General features: G+C 61.5%; 3 protein-coding genes across 14 annotated transcripts in view; 2 read left to right on the top strand and 1 right to left on the bottom strand.

The window, feature by feature from the left end:
• The window catches only part of AMBRA1 (autophagy and beclin 1 regulator 1), a 172,586-nt gene extending 169,493 nt beyond the window's left edge, over window positions 1–3,093 (top strand). For all 9 annotated transcript variants that reach the window (XM_059874720.1, XM_059874721.1, XM_005216457.5 and 6 more), the window contains 1 exon segment: window positions 1,521–3,093. In XM_059874720.1, coding sequence (XP_059730703.1) covers window positions 1,521–2,011 — 491 coding nt within the window. In that variant the 3' untranslated portion in view covers window positions 2,012–3,093.
• A 3,642-nt stretch (window positions 3,094–6,735) lies between these two features.
• Window positions 6,736–14,915, top strand: CHRM4 (cholinergic receptor muscarinic 4). The gene is made up of 2 exons (NM_001103243.2): window positions 6,736–6,812; window positions 12,178–14,915. Exon 2 carries the CDS (start codon window positions 12,207–12,209, stop codon window positions 13,647–13,649), a length of 1,443 nt encoding a protein of 480 aa, NP_001096713.2. The 5' UTR covers window positions 6,736–6,812; window positions 12,178–12,206; the 3' UTR covers window positions 13,650–14,915.
• Window positions 14,876–17,910, bottom strand: MDK (midkine). 4 transcript variants are annotated; one of them, XM_005216402.5, is made up of 5 exons: window positions 17,702–17,910; window positions 16,455–16,531; window positions 16,188–16,355; window positions 15,931–16,092; window positions 14,876–15,241 (listed from the first exon to the last, which is right to left on the bottom strand). In XM_005216402.5, exons 1-5 carry the CDS (start codon window positions 17,725–17,727, stop codon window positions 15,216–15,218), a joined length of 459 nt encoding a protein of 152 aa, XP_005216459.1. In that variant the 5' UTR covers window positions 17,728–17,910; the 3' UTR covers window positions 14,876–15,215.
• Window positions 17,911–17,990: the final 80 nt, after the last annotated feature.

Below are 17,990 nucleotides of genomic sequence, written 5' to 3'. Positions count from 1 at the left end.
CGCTGGGGAGTGCTGTCTCCCCGAGGATGGAGCACCAGCACACGCCTCCACGCACAACCGAGGACGGAGGGGCCTACTGGGACGTCGGCACAGCTGGGTTGCCAGACGGTGCCTGGACGCCCAGCTCTGACCAGGCAAGCAGGGACAAGGCGCTGGACGGTGCGGCAGCAGAGAAAGTCTTGCAGAGATAGCAACTGACAACAGATAGCGCCAAAAGTTCAAAACTCACCATCAGAGCCGCCCAAACTGCAGAGTCCCCAGGTGGCCATCAGATCGCCAAAGGACACAAGCCTGTCCATAGTTTGGTGGAGCGGCCCTGGCAGCCTGAGAGCCTTGATCATAGCTGCCCACGGGCTTAGACCACTTAACTGCCCAGTGAGGGCTGAGCACAAGCGAGCAGCCCAAGCTAGAGAAAGGCCCTCGGGTAGGGCTCTTCCTGCAGAGCCCGGGTTCCTGACGACAGCCACCACAGGGCACCCGCTGTGGGCCAGGTGCTTATCGGGCATCATCTCATTCCCTCCACCTGGCACTGTGCAGGCTGGATGTTTCCATCCCTCTTTTGCAAGTCAGAAAACTGAGGAATGTGGGTGGCGAGGGGTTTATCCACGGTCACACAGCTAAGTGAATGGCAGGACCGAGATCTTAGCCAGTGTCCTCTGCCCCCTACAAGGAGATGCTCAGGCCCTTGGGGAAAGAGCAGGACCTTCTGTGTCCCTCAAGGTGCAGACTGAAACGTCAGGCCGAGGCAGTGGCTGCCTCCAGGGAAACATGAGGGTATCAGATATCCAGCCCCGCAAGAAGAGTACGAGGGGAATAACGTGGGACAATAAGAGGAGACAGAATGTCTTTGAAGGAACCCTTGAAAATCATCTTCCTCGTGTGCTTTTAGAAAGTGACATAAACAGAACGATGAAGAGAGAGAACCCAGCTCTGAAAAGGTCCGGAGCAGAGCGTTTGTCTCCTAGCCACACCCTGTGCAGTGCCCTTGCTTTCTGAACACTGGGCGTGGACCCTTTCCCAGGCCCAGGTCTACTAGGCTGTGTGCGACAGGGAGGGGCAGACACCACCAGTTCTCTGGGCCGCCTCCATGGGATGCAAGACCAGCCTACCTCTGGTGTCCAAGGGGTTAAAGGCAGACTCCCAGCTTCAGGTCCAGGCCCACTCTTAACCTGCTGAGCAGTATCAGCCCCCTAGGCTGAAGTGTAAATTAGGATTGTTTGGGGCTCTTATCTGGCTTCCAAGTCCCTGGCTTGATTTTTTTTTTTTTCCCTTTTGACTGCACTGTGCAGCATGTGGGATCTTCGTTCCCAGACCGGGGATGGAACCCGTACCCCTGCTGCATTGGAAGCAGAGAGCCTTAATCCTTGAAATCCACTTGGTTGATTCCTGAACCCAGGGGCTGGCCACTGCCCTGTTTCTGCCTGTAGCTAGAATCCGCCCGCTCCTCCTAGCACTGGCCTGCCTGACTCAGAGGCCCAGGCCAGCAGCTGATTCCCTCCCTTCTGCCTTTTACCTTCCAGGGGAGGGCTCGGACTACGGGGCCAGCGGGGAAGACGCGCTCAGCAGGATCCAGCGGCTGATGGCTGAAGGGGGCATGACGGCCGTGGTACAGCGGGAGCAGAGCACCACCATGGCCTCCATGGGCGGCTTCGGAAACAATATCATTGTCAGCCACCGCATTCACCGCAGCTCCCAGACGGGCACGGAGCCGGGGGCCGCGCACGCCCCCTCGCCGCAGCCCTCCACCTCTCGGGAACTGCTCCCGGAAGCCGGGCAGCTGACAGAGCGAGGCTTGAGCCCCCGGACAGCCTCCTGGGAGCAGCCCGCTACCCCTGGGCGGGAGCCCGCCCTGCCCTCCTCCTCCCCCGCCCCTCCTCCCGCTCACCTCCCCAGCACCGAGGGACCAACCCCGCCGCGCTGCGACCTGACCAACAGCAACCACCTTCCTGACAGCGGGGGCAGCGGCAGGGGGGAGGCGGCGGGCCCCAGCGGGGAGCCACGGGACAGGTAGAGACAGGCGTGCCCTGGTGCCTCCCCGTGAACAGCTGAGCAGAAACCGGACCTCACAGCTGACTGGGAACTGAGCGCGCAGAAGAGCCGCGGGCTGCATCAGGGAACAGGAGCGCGAGGGTGGGGGTCAGGAGGGCGTCCATCCGGGGCAGCAGGGAGTGAGGCGGTGCAAGGGGCCAGGCTTGCCTCCGGGGACTAGACCCTTCCAGGATCTGGGGCCCAGGGGAGTCACAGACTGCCGTGCTCACTGCGAGTGGAGGAGGAGGTGGGTATCCCTGCCACGTACCCCCCGCCCCTTCTAGAACCAAGGCTCAAGGGACTCAGCCCTGGGCAGAGACCCCCCAGGAGGGTGAACAGTCTTCCAGATTTTGGCCCGACCATCCTGGCCAGTGGCCAGTGGAGCAACTTCTCCCTGTTCACCTTGCAGGCAGAGCCACTAGGAGCCCTCAAGCAGGAGGAGCAGCCCGGCCCCCAGAAACCACCTCCGTCTCTGAGCCTTCCAGAGCTTCAGCCTCTTGATCATCTTCCCCCACAGAGACCACAGTCAGGAGTCAGGCCTGGCTCCCAGATCCTGAGCACAGGGACTTCCACACTCACCGGTGGGGGACATCCATGGAGTGGAGGGGGCAGCCTGCTTGCCCAAGACAGGATGGAGTCAAGGGACAGTGGGCAGGTCCTCGCTCAGGAGTCGGGGGTGTAGGCTGGCCAGCCCCCAGGGCTTGTCCACCAAGCTCCTCCTTCCCCACCACCCCAAGGCCCTCAGAGCAGCACCTGTGGGTGTCAGTGTTAGCTGAGCCTAGGCCAAAGCCAGCCCAAGGCTGGGGGAGGGGTGAGACTCCGGGTCAGAATGTGAGGTCTTGGTCTGTGATTTAAGGTGTTGCATGTGGAATCTTGAACTGTACGTGTAGTTTCTAGTGGAGAAATCAAGGCTCTGATTATTTTGTTTTTAGTATGAAAAATGTGATTACTTTTCTGTTTGTAACTCATCATAGAAACATTGTGGTGGGAGGAGAGGGGATGGTCTGACTGCTAATGAGGGAAACACCAAAGATCTACATCATTAAAATGATGACATGCCCCTCACCGGTCTCCTCTCTGTTTGTTTCCACGGCGGCTGGAGGGAGGGGGTAGCGGTGGGCGTGGGGGCTGTGGAGCTGAGCCGCCCCGGTTCTGAGCACTGCCTCCGGTGCTGCTGTCCTCGGCAGGGAGCCCCGTGATGCCTCAGCAGAAGCCACTCAGGTAAGGGCTGCCACCTCTGCTTCATGCTGCGTCTGTGTCCCGCCACTGCCTGCTTCCAGGGGCCTGCTGAGGTTTGGGGCACCCTTGACGGTAACAGGTGGGTAAGAATGGTGGGAGGTCACTCATCTTGGTTGCTTCCTACTCAGGATGATGGGTCTGGAGAGAAGAAATCACTGACCAAAAAGCTGGCTCCCCTGCAGTCCTGAAAAGCACGTGTCATGGGTGTCTGGGGTGGCCAGCAGGGAGCTGGGCCTCACCTACAGGTACCCCCCCCCCCCAACCAAGATGCCATGTGCTGGGGGCTTGGGTTTCCCTTTGCTTTGTGTCAGGGCAGTGGCCCAGGGGTCTGCTGTGGCCATGGGTCTTGGCCATTGAGTTTTAAACCAATTAGCGGAAGGATTCTTGTCCCCTGTCTCACAGTGGGGACGTGGAGATCAGAGCCACCCCCAGGGCTTTTTGCAGCAACAAGTACTTCTCAAGGAACTTTTGTGTGTTCAACTTTCTCCCAGACACTGTGGGGCATACAGAAGTCTGCTCTGCCCCAGCAGAGAGAGAACCACAAGATTAAAGCAAATAATATGAAACCATGTGAAGAATTATATGGTGAGGAGCACTAGAATTTTATTTAAAGTATTATTACTATAGCATGCTCTGGACCGAGAGGTGAGGTGAGATTTGAGCTGCACGTTAAGGGATGGAAGGAAAAGGGCGCCCCCTGCAGTGCCTGCCCTCCACCCAGTCCTCCCCTCAGAGGGAGGAAGAATTTCATGGTCTGAGTGGGGGCTCTGAATTTGTTGATTGTAGAACGTGTGCTGAGGATTCAGTGTTTATCATCTCAGACCTTACCTTAAACTCTCTGTGGTGGATACACCCAGACCACACAGCTCACTGGTGGAGCCAGGGTCTGAACCCAGATGGGACCCTGATGTGCTCTGTTACTTTGGGGGAAAGGGGGTATGAAGAGGCCTTGTGGATGAAGTGACCTAAATTCAGTCCTACCTAGGCTTGCCTCTGTCCTTACTGGCCAAGCATGAACCCAGCCCCTACCTGTTGGAGGCCCCTGTCAACAGCTCCTATCCCCACACCATCCCCTTTCCTTAGAAAGCCCTTGTGTGCATAGGTAGAGCCTCCATGGGCCCCCTTGCTTATCATGATAAGGCTGCAGGGTCAGTGGGGCGGAGCTCAGCAATCACAACTGGAGATGAGGCAACAGGTTCCCAGCAGTTCTGTGGACCCAAGATGGATTTCCCTCATGGCTCAGTTGGTGAAGAATCTACCTGCAATGCAGGAGACCTAGGTTCAATCCCTGGGTTGGGAAGATCCCCTGAAGGAGGGAAAGGCTACCCACTCCAGTATCCTGGCCTGGAGAATTCCATGGACTGAATAGTCCATGGGGTCACCAAGACTCGGACGTGACTGAGCGACTTTCAATATGCCTGTGCACCCAGCTGGATCAAAGATAGAGAGTAAAGACTAAACCAAGTCCCCTGGTTCCTGGCTCTGCTCTCCACAGTTCACGTGGGATCTGGAATTGGGGGATGCACCAAGGCCCTACCTACCCCACCATAGGCATTTTGGAAAAACGTGAGCAGCTTTGCCCAACAGCTTCTGGAGGAATTCAAGGGAGTTGTTGGAGGAGACTTTTCTAGTTTCTGCGGCCTCCAGTGGCCTTGTTTCCTCATCTGACAGTTCATCCCAACCTGCATGTGTGTACAAACACACGCTTTCACCCTCAAAGAAGGACCACCCTCTCCAGGGCCCTAGGAGGGACATGGAAAAGGGAAACCAGTGCAGACAGCCATCTAATTGTCACATGAACCAACCAAGGCTGTTTCCTCTTCTGTGAGGTGGGGGCAAGAACATCAGGGCCTTTCCCACCCTTTGGTTATGGGAATCATGGGATACCAGATCGTTCAGGTAAAAGACGATGGCTTGCTTCTCACTTTCGCCCAGGCCGCCAGCTGCAGCCCTCGGGTTCACACAGAGGGCTCCACACGAAGAGCACCACGGGGCCGGCTCCTGCCTGAGTTTCCGCCCCTTTTCTGGCAGCTCCTGCTGCCTCCTCCGCTGCGGTACGCCCTCCACCTCCCCGCGCCCAGCACACAGCCCCCCGCCCAACCCGTGGAGGAGGGGCGGGACTTGAATTGTTTTTTCAAGCAAAGAAACCATCCGTCTTAAGGTTTAATCGGATGTTCGCGCTCAGAGAGTTTGGGGTGACAAGCCCCGGGGCCCGGGCATTGTGGTGGGGCGGGGGGGTGGGGGGGGGGAGGAGGGGCGAGTCGGACCTTGGCCGGCCGCAGGAAGGGCGGTCTCGGGGGAGGCAGGAACGCTGGTCCCCGCAGGCGGAGCGGAGCCGCCGAGGTCAGCGCAGAGGTGGCGCTCTCCGAGGTGCTGAAGCCTCCCAGCGCTCATCCCTCGAGCGCCCCAACAGGCCCTCCCGCTCCGGGGTAGGCAAGGCCCCGAGCCCCAGGGCTTCGGCCCGCGCGGTTCCCGGACACCTCAAGAGACCAGCAGTTCTCTCCCTCGAGGGTCTCGTTCCGGGTTCCACCCCAGGTGACCTTGGGCACTCGGATTTCCCTCACAGGCATCGGAGAGCTTGCCCTCCAGGCCGGATGGGCGCCGCGTCCCGTCCCCGGGGCTGGAGAAAGGCCGCGCACCCGCTCCCCGGCTTGGAGCGCGGGAGCAGGGAGCCGGGCGGCAAGAATGGGGGTCGGGCGGGGTTGCGTGAGATAAGCCAGCTCCTCTCTCCCTAGGGACTGTCGCCTAGCTTCTCTCTCCAGCGCCTTTCCAGGCCCCGACGGCGCCCCCTCTTCCCTGGCTGCCTGGCGGCCGATACTCCGTCTCGAGGCTCGAAACAGTCGGCCCTCGGCTCTTTGCCCCGACGGAACCCACCCACCCACCCATAACCTCCTGTTAGGGTCAAACACTCGCGCCCCAGTGGTCCACTGCGAGCCGGGCGGTGTGAGGAGAGAGACCCGGGCGGGGCACGAGACCCCCTCCCCGTCCCCAGTGCTTGGTCAGAGCGGGGGCGGGAGCGCAGCCAGACGGGGCTGCCAGCTCCCTTCCCAGCCCGCGAGGGGGCGCCGCGTCCCCATGACAACGCGGACACCCCACCCCACCCCACCCCACCCCCAGGCTCCCGGGAGGGCAGCGCCCCCCGCTAAGCCGCGCTGGGGACCGCAGGCGGTGCCCCACTCCCCACAGTGCCCGAGTGGAGAGCCTCCGGCCGGCTCCAGGGAGGGGCGCGCGTAGTAGGGGTCCCGGACGCCCGGGGTGGTGCCCCCCGCGCGTCCCCGTTGGGTGGCCGGCCCGGGGCGGGCGGCGCGGCCCCGCCAGGATTGGCTGCTTCCCCGTGACATCACGCGGCTCAGGGAAAAGTGCGAGCGTGAGCGCGAGTCTCAGCCACAGCGCCGGGAGCTGCGGGCGGAGCAGGGGCCGCCCCTCTGCACCCCGTCCCCGCCCCCGGCCCGCGGCCCGGCCGCGCGCCCCGCCCGCCGGCCCGCGGGGCCACCCCCCAGTCCCGCCGTCTGTCAGGTGCGAGGGGAACGGGGCGGAGGTGTCTGGTAAGTGACTCCGCGGCGGCGCGGGGGCGGGGGACTCGGTGGGCAGAGAAGGACGCGTGGCTCGCGGACCCTCGGAGGCTCCCCGAGGCGGGCCCGACTAGGACAGGGCCCCAGGCTGCTTTGGGGGCGAGCCTGGTGCTGGGAGCTGCAGAAGGCCTGGGGGTGAGGGGCCCGCTGGAAGAAAGGCCCGGAGTGTGGCTCGGAGGCTTCTCCAGGTGCGCCTCCGGGAAGGAATGGACAGGCAGTAGGTCGGGCGGCGGCGGTGGTGGTGATGGTGTGTGTGCCCGCCCGCAGCCCCTCAGGAGCCCGGGGCAGCCGTCGGGGGCGGGACCCCGCACTTCATCCTGCACTGGCAGCTCTTCCGGGCGCCGGGCGCTGAAGCCCCAAAGAGGCTTTTTCCCGCCCGTCTCCTCGCCACCCCGGCGCCGCCAGCCCACTCCAGTCCACCGAATCCTCCATCAGCGACCTTGAACTCTGACGGAAAACACCCCTGCCCTCTCCTGGCGCCCTCCCCCCTCCAAGACTCCCCTCCTTTGTCGCCCAGGCTCAGAGACTGGGAGGTCCAGCACCAAGCCCCGAGCCCCATGGCGGAAGTGTCACGCGCAGTGTCGGTGCCAAATCCCCTGCGCCCCTTCTTCCTCCCCGCAACTCCTGAGTCTCCTCTCCTGCCCCAGGGACACAGCAGAGACCACAGCCTTCCTGGAGCCCTAGCTTGAACGCCTAGGAATCGAGGACTCACCCCACCCCCACCCCCGCCCTTCACCTCCACCGCCCCCTGGCCCTGGCGTACAGGGAATGCGAGCCCACCGCGCCTGGGAAAGGGGGGCTCCAGGACCCAGGAAAGCAAGGTGCCCACGCCCAGAGGCTGCAGGAACTGCGTTCCAGGGAGTTGGGGGAGGGTGGGGCACGGGGGAGCCAGGGCCCCTTCGACCACCAGGGAGTCGGGGGGGACGTGGTCTCCGGTTGGGCCCAGTAATAATTCCCAACGAGGCCCACCCCAGTCCAGGGCTCGAGAGGCCGGATGCCCTCTCCAGCCGCTGGAGCCGGGCGGTGCCTCTTCGGCGGGTTAGGAGTGTGAGATGGGAAAGAATCTTACACACGCCTTACACAAGTCCCGGCCGGGCCTCCCAGTTATGGAGGTGCTTCTCGCAGCCTTCTGCCCCGCGGACTGGGCGCCCTTTGGCGGTATCTGCGCAGTGGGCACAATGAGCAGAACCTAGTGTCCCGCAAGTCAGGTTGAGAGACTCTAACAGCAACCCCTCGACAAAAGTCCGTCCCAGTCCGGGACTTGGCACCTCAACGCCGGGGACGCAGACACCGCGGGGCCCTGGGCTAAGACGACGCCCGCACGTCTGGGGTCTCCCAGGCAACTCAGATTGTAGTCCGGTCTTGCGGTGCAGCCGGGAACGCTTCCCCATACACAGGCGGGGAGCGATCTAGACCCGGGTTCTTGGCCGACCTTCTTCTTTCTCAGACAGCCGACGTATGGGCTGAGCCTCCGGGCAGGGGCGGGACCCACAGGACCCACGGTGGGTCCGGCATTTGCTCCTGTACACAGGCTCACAGATGCAGGCACACCCGAACCGTGTGCATCCCCAGGCCGCAGCACTCCAGGCACACACAGACATGCACATGCACGTGTCCACACCGCGCGAGCATGCTCACGCGCACAGGGACGCACTGGTATCCAGGCGTGGCTCAGCGCGCACACACAGTACATGCAGACAGCTACTAGCTTCTACTCGCGCTCCCCAGTGATCACACACAAACAGAACTCGCACTCGCCTTCCCGCCCACCCATGCCTCACAGTGTGCCGGATGGAACCGGGTGCCCTTAACTTCCCACTGTGGAACCCCTGGAGGAGCCCAAGGCAGCTCCGGGGCGGGGCCTGGCGAGGTGCCCCTAGTCCCTCCCCTGTGAGGCCCTGCCTGGGACTTCCCCTGCATTCCCAGTCGCTCTTGGAGTTTGCGGGCGGTGGGCGAATAGCGGCCACCCGCTCTAGGTCCGGAGCTGCACCCAGGGACCGACATTGCCATCTAGCGGTGCACACATCCCCGGGCGGCGGCTGCTCCCCAGGTTCCCGCGGGGCCTGAATCCCAGAGAGGCACCCCAGCAGAGGCTGAAGTTGGAATGTCTGCGGGTGACCCCCTGAAAGATATTTGGGGCGGGAAGAGGGAAAAGTATTTGCCTAGACCTGTCTGCAGCTGGCTGCTTCCCCAAGCAGGTCCAGGGCGAGTAAACCCTTGGCCACCTGATTGGAGACAAGCTGTTCAGCTGGAGATAAGAGATCTGTTTTTCTCTGGGAAAGCTAAGAGAGGGAACCCACAGGGAATGAGAAGAGACCCTACACCCAGGCCTCCCCTGATCCATCCCTGTGCTGTATGCTCAGTCCTGTCCGACTCTTTGTGACCCCATGGACTATAGCCCGCCAGGCTCCTCTGTCCGTCGGGATTCTCCATGTAAGAATACTGGAATGGGTTGCTTTTCCTTCTCCAGAGGATCTTCCCAACCTTGGTATCGAACTCCTGTCTCTGGTGTCTCCTATATTGCAGATGGATTCTTTTAACCGCTGAGCCACCTGAGGCAGGGTAGAGTAGAGAAAAACAAGAGGCTGTTGTAGCACCTTGGGGTTAAGGTGGCTCCCGGGCTCTAATTCTGCCCCCACCCCTCCTTACACACTGGGTGACTTTAGGCAAGTTAATTCACATTATCCTCACATGTTAGAAGATACCTCAGTGAGATGAAGACACTTACAGCACCTGCCTTTTTCGGCTGCTGTTAGGATTAAACCCGATGATCTATATAAAAAGCTCAGAGGGATCCCTGCCTCATAGTTCACACTCAATAAACAAGAGCTATTATGTGCTTCCTGTTTGGTACCTCCAGCTCCATTCCTATCTCACTGGCCTGTGTCTGGACCCTGGCGGGGGGCTGGGGGGAAGGTCTAAAGTGAGGGTTTCCCTGGGGCTGGTGGATGAACCATTCCGGCCCAGCCCTCACCAGCCAGCCGGCACGTGCCTATAGAAGGCAGCCTCCCCAGGCTGGGTGCCTCTGCCTCCTGTCTCGCCCGGAAGGTGGTGCCCAAGCTTCTATTTTGGAGTCTGTGAGCATGGTACTTGGTCTTTGCCCTTGACTCTTCTGCCACCTTGGGGGTGGCACCACCCTGCTTTGAGCCTCTCCTGTGAACTAAGGATTTGGGTGTGAGGATTGAAACTGCCAGGCCAGGAGGCTGGGGCTGTGATGGCGTCTGACTGAAGCCGGGCTTGGAGGGGAGGGCGGGCACGGGGGGTCACCCTGGCACCTGGCTTCAGCCTCCAGTGCACGTTCATGCTGGAGAGGCAGTTGAGGTGCTGACCCGCATCGCTGCCGGGAGGGAGGCTGTCCCGGGACAGGCAGCCTCTCTCTCTACTTTGCAAAGGAGACCGGGAGGGGCAGGGTGGCGAGGTGGCTTGCGCATGGCCACCCAACTAAGACCCTGGGAGCCTGGGCTGCGGGGCATGGGCTCCTTCCTCCACACCCCGCTTCCTCCGCCTCTCTCTCACACAGACGCACAGAACTACGTATATACGCCAGGGAGCTGCGGGGCTGGCAGGGCTGTGATGGGCCCGTGTGCGTGTGTAATGGTGTGCGTGTTGGCGGGTGTGAAGGAGGCTGGGCTGAACGGCTGCCCTGGCACAGCGCGCTGGGCGTGGGCCTCCCTCACACAGAGGGAGAGGAGGTGGGGGGACGCGAAGAGGCTTCAGGGAGAGGCCCCAGGCTTGGGGGCTTCCGGCGAGGGCGCCCGGTGTGCACTGGCAGGCGAGGCGCACCCTCGGGGGCTGGCCACGGGTGCCCCTGCCACAGTCCCTCTGGGCCACTTGCTCCTCCTTCAGGGGCCATCGGGCACTGGCCCCCGGGAAGCCCTGGGAGTCTTGCCTCAGCGGACGGGCCCTTTCGGCTTCTGATTCTTCACAGACAGACCCCAGCTACCCTTGCGTTGCACCCCCACACCCTGGGGCTGAGGGAGGGCTCTGAGAGGGGCTGCCACAGTGGCACTGTCCCCTCCTCATGGAATTTCCGGTTCCATGCCACCTGTTCCATGATCAGGTCAGGTCACCTCTGGGACCACTGGCTCCTGTGGCTCTTTGGGCCTCCCTCTGCCAGATCCCTTAGCTCTGGGACAGCAACAGGAGCTGCAGGAACTATGGAGCCTTGGGCAGGTTATGGCCTCGGTTTCTTCATCTGTTAGTCAGAAATAACAATGTCTGAGACTTCCCTGGCAGTCAGTGGTTAAGACTCCATGCTTCCACTGCAGAGGGTGTGGGTCTGATCCCTAGTCAGGGAACTAAGATCCCACATGCCATGCCCCACGACCGATAAACAAATAAATAACAGCGTCTACTTCCTAGGTTTGTTGTGAGGATGAAATGAATTAATACTTACAAAAAGCATAGAAAGTGCTTGGTAGACAATGCACGTTAGCTGGTAGTATATATTCTTGCCTTTGTCCCCAGTGCCTTCTATAGGGATTAGTGGGCAAGTCCCGCTGCAACTTTTGGTTAAGAAGTGACCAAGTTCAAAACGGAAGGGACATACATGTACCTAATGCTGATTCATGTGGATGGATAGCAAAAAACCAGCACAATATTGTGATTATCCTCTAATTAAAAACATTTAAAAATCTAAAAAAAAAAGAAGTGACAAAGAGGGTGAATAAAGGAATACCTCTGACCTGAGGCACGTGCTGGTGTCAGGGACCACCCTTGCCCCCACCCCTCCACCCATACTGGCCTCCTGTCCATACCTCGCACGTGCCTCTGGGCCTCGGCCATTGCCCTCGCCGAGGCCACTCTCTGCAGCTCTGACTGCCCATCCCCTCTCTGACTCATTCTCTGTCACCTGCCCTTGTTTTCATTCTAGCGCTTTTTCCTTGTCCATGTGTTTGTATGTCTCCCCCGATCGGGTTGTGAACTCCATGAGAGTGGGAGGTTGTGTGTGTCTCCTTCATGTCTGTAACCGCAGCGCCTACAACAGCACTTGCACAGAGTTCAGTTCAGTTCAGTCCCTCAGTCCTGTCCGACTCTTTGCGACCCCATGGACTGCAGCATGCCAGGCCTCCCTGTCCATCACCAACTCCCAGAGTTTACCCAAACTCATGTGCATTGAGTCAGTAATGCCATCCAGCCATCTCATCCTCTGTCGTCCCCTTGCACAGAGTAGGCACCCAGTAAATGCTGCATGAGTGGAGACAGGAGGAAGTGATGGGACCGGGTTCTCTAAGGTTCTGCAGGACGATGTTGCTCCTCTGTCACCTTGACTCCAGGGCACCTCACCTCATGCCTCTCATGCGCTTCAACAGTTCACCCCCTTCCTCTCTTGTTCCAGACACTGTCCGCCCATTGCCGCTGTCCAAAATGGCAAACTTCACCCCGATCAACGGCAGCTCGGGCAACCAGTCTGTGCGCCTGGTCACGTCAACCCATAACCGCTATGAGACAGTGGAGATGGTGTTCATCGCCACGGTGACAGGCTCCCTAAGCCTGGTGACGGTTGTGGGCAACATCCTGGTGATGCTGTCCATCAAGGTCAACAGGCAGCTGCAGACGGTCAACAACTACTTCCTCTTCAGCCTGGCCTGTGCTGACCTCATCATCGGCGCTTTCTCCATGAACCTCTACACCGTGTACATCATCAAGGGCTACTGGCCCCTGGGCGCCGTGGTCTGTGACCTGTGGCTGGCCCTGGATTACGTGGTGAGCAACGCCTCTGTCATGAACCTGCTCATCATCAGCTTTGACCGGTACTTCTGCGTCACCAAGCCCCTCACCTACCCTGCCCGGCGCACCACCAAGATGGCGGGGCTGATGATCGCCGCCGCCTGGGTCCTGTCCTTCGTGCTCTGGGCGCCTGCCATCTTGTTCTGGCAGTTCGTGGTGGGCAAGCGGACGGTGCCCGACAACCAGTGCTTCATCCAGTTTCTGTCCAACCCCGCGGTGACCTTCGGCACGGCCATCGCCGCCTTCTACCTGCCCGTGGTCATCATGACGGTGCTCTACGTCCACATCTCCCTGGCCAGTCGCAGCCGAGTTCACAAGCACCGGCCCGAAGGCCCGAAGGAGAAGAAGGCCAAGACCCTGGCCTTCCTCAAGAGCCCCCTGATGAAGCAGAGCGTCAAGAAACCGCCACCCCCGGGAGACACCACAGCTCGGGGCGAGCTGCGCAATGGGAAGCTAGAGGAGGCTCCTCCGCCTGTGCTGCCACCCCCACCGCGCCCCATGGCCGACAAGGACACCTCCAATGAGTCCAGCTCGGGCAGCGCCACCCAAAACACCAAGGAACGCCCACCCACAGAGCTGTCAACCACAGAGGCCACCACGCCGGCCACACCCGCACCCCCCCTCCAGCCACGGACCCTCAACCCGGCCTCCAAATGGTCCAAGATCCAGATTGTAACGAAGCAGACAGGCAACGAGTGTGTGACGGCCATCGAGATCGTGCCTGCCACACCGGCTGGCATGCGCCCGGCAGCCAACGTGGCCCGGAAGTTTGCCAGCATCGCCCGCAGCCAGGTGCGGAAGAAGCGGCAGATGGCGGCCCGGGAGCGCAAGGTGACTCGGACCATCTTCGCCATCCTGCTGGCCTTCATCCTCACCTGGACGCCCTACAACGTCATGGTCCTGGTGAACACCTTCTGCCAGAGCTGCATCCCCGAGACCGTGTGGTCCATCGGCTACTGGCTCTGCTACGTCAACAGCACCATCAACCCGGCCTGCTACGCCCTCTGCAACGCCACCTTTAAAAAGACCTTCCGGCACCTGCTGCTCTGCCAGTATCGAAACATTGGCACTGCCAGGTAGGCAGGCAGGGGTGCCACTGGAGGTGCTGGTGCGTGTGCGGGTGGCCACGTGGCTCAGCTGATGTCCTGGAGAGATTTGGAGGCACTTCTCAGTGTTCAGGTTCTCCGAAGAGAACTGAGGTCCCCAAGACCCTGTGAGGCTCAGAAGAAGCTCTGGCTGGATTCCGAGACCAGGTCTCTGCTCAGGCCGAGGAGGATCAGCCCCAGAAGGTGACTGAGCCGGACAGTCTGACCCATCTCTGTTGTCCTGCCTCAGGGAGCTGGGGGGCACTGGCCTACCTGGGCACCTTGCCCCACTGTGACTGGCTGGCATGGCTGAAAGAAGGGACATCTGGAGGGGAGCAGAGCCTCCTTTGGGAGGAGCAAGAGGGCCAGTGGTTGGGAAAGGAGGCTCAGGAAGGGAATGGAAGGGGAGGGACCCCTATTCTGCTGTAACCGGTGCTTTCTGCCCCCGACAATCCCGCATGTAGGCTCGGCCCCTCCTCCTAAATGCCACTCCAGGGGCAGAGACTCCCCTTGCTGCAGCTACTCAGCCAGGCTCTGGTTGGGTGGGTGTGGGGGCTGGGCTGGCTGGAAGCCAGGCAGAGTGGGCCCTGAACATACCCTTTATAGCACGCCTGGGTCACATTCAGGATGGGCCAGTGGGGAGATCAGGGGTTCACTCAGGAACTGGGGTCCGCCACCTCCCACCCTAGGCTGAGCTGAGCGGTTCCATCCTTCTGTGGAGTTGACCCTCTCCCCAAAGAGGGGGCTTGTCCTGGGTCATGTGTAGTGAAGGTGGGACTGCGAGGGGTATTCGCACTGGCCTCTGTGGAGTATGAGGGATGCTTCGGTGGGTCACCAGGGAGAAACCCCCAGGTGGGGTGGATTTGATCCCAAGAGTCTTCCTTGATGGGGGCAGGGGGGATGGGCAGGGCTGGACCCAAAGATCCTGACCTGGGGGAAACTGAGATGGGGGAGTCAGTCCTATCGCCCCCGGGTTCCCTCCCCACCCCTGGCCTGGCCCTGGAGAAACAGGACTGAAGGGCTCAGGGGACTTGACCGGGGGCACCCTTCCAGGGGTCAAGAGGGGCCCCTGGAAGAAATGTTCATAACCGTTCTTTCTCCATGAGCTCTGGAGAAGCACTCACCGCCAAACCCCCAAAAGCCACTGTTCCCTCCATACCTCTCTCTCCTCCATTCTCCCACCTCCAACAAATCACCACAGCAAACTCCCTGGGAAGGGGCTTTTATATATTAAAAGAAAAGCTTTTATTGGGAACAAAAAGATATTTATTTTATTTATTTCTTAGTAATGGCATCCAGTAGGGGAAAAAGAAAAGTGGGTACAGGGGAATCAAATACCTTTGCAGGGGGGCGGTGCTCAAGCTGCCCAGAATCCCTTGTCCCTCCCCACTTTGGGCACTTGGGGTGATGTGGGCAAGTGAAAGGGAAGAAGCAGGGCATGATTGATAAAGCTAACGAGGAGGCAGAAGGCACTGGTGGGTAACATCTTGAGCCTGTGGAGGGAGGGCGTGGGCCGGGCCTCCGAGTGAAGCCGGGGTGCCTTGGCATCCGGGCCTGGCCGCTAGTCCTTTTCCTTCCCTTTCTTAGCTATAAAACAAGAAAGAAACACTGCATTAGCAGGGTTCGGGTGACCCAGTGGAGACCCCCCCACCCTTCCCTGCAGCGCGCACATTAGAGAAAACAAAATTCTGCCCCCTGGTGGTTCTCCATCAGCCCGCCGGGAAGCCCCTGGGCCAGGGCAGCCATTGTGATGCCCTGGGACGCTCTTCACTCCGCCAGCTTAGACTTCCGTTGGGAAATCAGAAAACCTCCCAGTTCCCAGTCTCAGTCCTACTCCCAGCAGCCCTGGAACACAGCCTCAGTCCCTTCACCTGGGAAGTGGGCATATGCCCCTCTGCCTGGTTGGCCTCCAGAACTGTCAGGAGTCAGGAAGGAAGCTAAGGGATAGAGGCAGTAAAGAAGTCCTTCCCAGCTAGAAACTGCCCCACCTGCGGGAAATGACAAAGCCAGGCCCTTCCAGGCCCACTGCCCTGGATCCTAAGCCAAAGGCTCCAACAGAACCACTGACTTGGTCTTTACTTGAGCCAGGGTTTCAACCTCCCAAACTCCATCTGCAGAGCTCTCAGTACCACCCACCTAAGGTCTCTGCCTATAGAAAGACAGTGTAGACATCAAGAAGTCACTGGCCAGTATCCAAAAACGGCAGCTTCACTGCCTTCACAGATGGGGGCAGCCACCTGTGACAATCCCATCCCTACCGACCCCGCCTTGCTAACCTTTGGCCTTGGCTTTGGTCTTGGGGCTGCAGGGCTTGGTCACTCGGATGGTCTCCTGGCACTGGGCATTGTATCGCGCCTTCTTCAGGGTCCCTTGGCGGGCTTTGGTGCCTGTGCCCCCATCACACGCCCCCCAGGTCTCAAACTTGTACTTGCAGTCGGCTGGCGGGAGAGCCCGGGAGGTTAGGGCTGGGCAGCCTGTGAAGGGGCCTTTGAAGCTGGGCCCCCGCCTACCCTCCGCGGGGACCCCACCTCACCTCCAAACTCCTTCTTCCAGTTACAGGGCACCCGGCACCGGATGCGCTGCGTCTGGGCCCCGCAGGTGCCCTCGCGGAATCCCACGCCGCAGTCCTTGCTGCTGGGGGTGCAGGGCCCCCAGGTCCACTCGGCACACTCGCTCCCTGGGCCTCCCTTCTTCATTTTGTCTGCAACGCCGGGGAACAGAGCTCAGGACTCACCCTTCCTGTGGTCTGGCCTCACCTGGCCTCCGGCCCCCTTTCAGTCCCCCGCTCCCGCCGCATCACCTTTCTTTTTGGCCACCGCGGAGGTGAGCGCCAGCAAGGCGAGAAGGGCGAGGAGGAGGAAGCTTCGGCGCTGCATCCTGAGGGGAGAGCACGGGTCACAAGAGTCCCCCCCGGGGGCCGCAGGCGTGGACCACCCCCCCAACTTTGCCCCAGTTCCCAGGCCAGGCCCAAAGGGTCGGGCTGCTACTGCGGCGGACTTGGGGGGGCTGGCCGCTCGCCGCCAGCCCGGGCGCACAGCGGGAGGAATCTCCCCGGGGGCCTCCTGGAGCCCGGGACGCAGCTCAGACCCCCTCCCCGCCTCCGGACCCCAGATGGGCAGCGGCTGGGGGGCCCAAAGCCGCCGCGCGCCCTCCGGAGCCCCGCACGCTCACTCGCTCGCTGCCCGCGCGCGCGGCTTCGCTCCCTCCCGCGCCGGGCTGTCCCGCTCCGGCCGCGGCCCCTTTTGTCTCCAGAACCGGTCTGAGCCGGTCACATGGGCCCCCGCCCCCTCCCCCCTACCGAGGAAGGACCTGCCCCGCCCCCTCCCCTCAAGCCCGCGCCGCCCCCGACCCCAGCGTCCCCGCCTCCCCTCCCTCCCCGCGCCCCTACCCCCCTCTTTCCGCCGCTCGCCCCACACCCTCGCCTCACCCGGCCTCTGCCCTCGGCTCTCAGACACCCGGCTCTCCTGGGCCCCCCATCCTCCGATCCCGGGCTCTCCCGGCCCCGGGCCTCCGTCTGGTCCCCGCACCCCATTCCCCATGCCCCAATCTGGCGATCCATCGGCCCCAGCCCCGGTTTGCTGTCCCCTTTTCCCCCTGGACGCCCGTTTCCCTCCACGGCCACGGAACCTTAGGTGGAGACCAGAAGAGGGTACAGAGCCCCGGGTGTGTCCTAGGTCCCGGCCTGGGGCCCGCGTTCGAGCCGGTGTGCGGCTCTGTCCGCCAGCCCCGGGAGGGTGCAGTGATGAACCCCGTCGCGTCCCCCCCTCCACCTCCCAGGACCCGCTAGACTCTCAGCGACCCTTAGATGCTGGGGAAGGAGCACCAGTCCCGCCTTGGATCGCTTCACCAAGGGTCCAGGGAGATGCTCTACTCCGTGTTGCGGTGGGGTGCGCTCTTCTCGGAGCGCAAGTTGGAGGGGGCGCGCGGGGGGCGGGGGGAGTTGAGGAAGGAGGAGCCCGCAGGCTGGGGTTTGGTTAAGACTTAAAAGCAGACAGGAGCCGTCTGAGAAGTTCCAGATCCGGCCCTGCAAAGGCTGCAAATGCCCACCTCTTGTGAGCCGGGTCCTCGGGCATCGCCTCCTCAGGTCCCCGTAGGAGCCAGAGTGGTGGAGGCCAGGGGGAGGGGGCTTGCCCAGCCACAGGGCAACCGGGCACAAGAAACCAGGCCTGGCCCCTGCCCCACCTCTTTCACTTTCATTGTTATCGTCCCAGCGGGAAGCGGGAAGCTGGAGGAAACTGGCTCCTCCCCCAGCCCCTGCGAGCCCCGCAGCCTGGCCGAGGTCAGGTCCCGGGCAGGCCCTCAGACCCCACCCCTACACAGGAATCAGGACCCCCTG

The sequence above is a fragment of the Bos taurus genome, chromosome 15 (assembly GCF_002263795.3).
Source record: "Bos taurus isolate L1 Dominette 01449 registration number 42190680 breed Hereford chromosome 15, ARS-UCD2.0, whole genome shotgun sequence".
Lineage (NCBI taxonomy): Eukaryota > Metazoa > Chordata > Mammalia > Artiodactyla > Bovidae > Bos > Bos taurus.
Note: the sequence above shows the minus strand (reverse complement) of the source record. Positions and strands in the feature narration are given on the sequence as shown.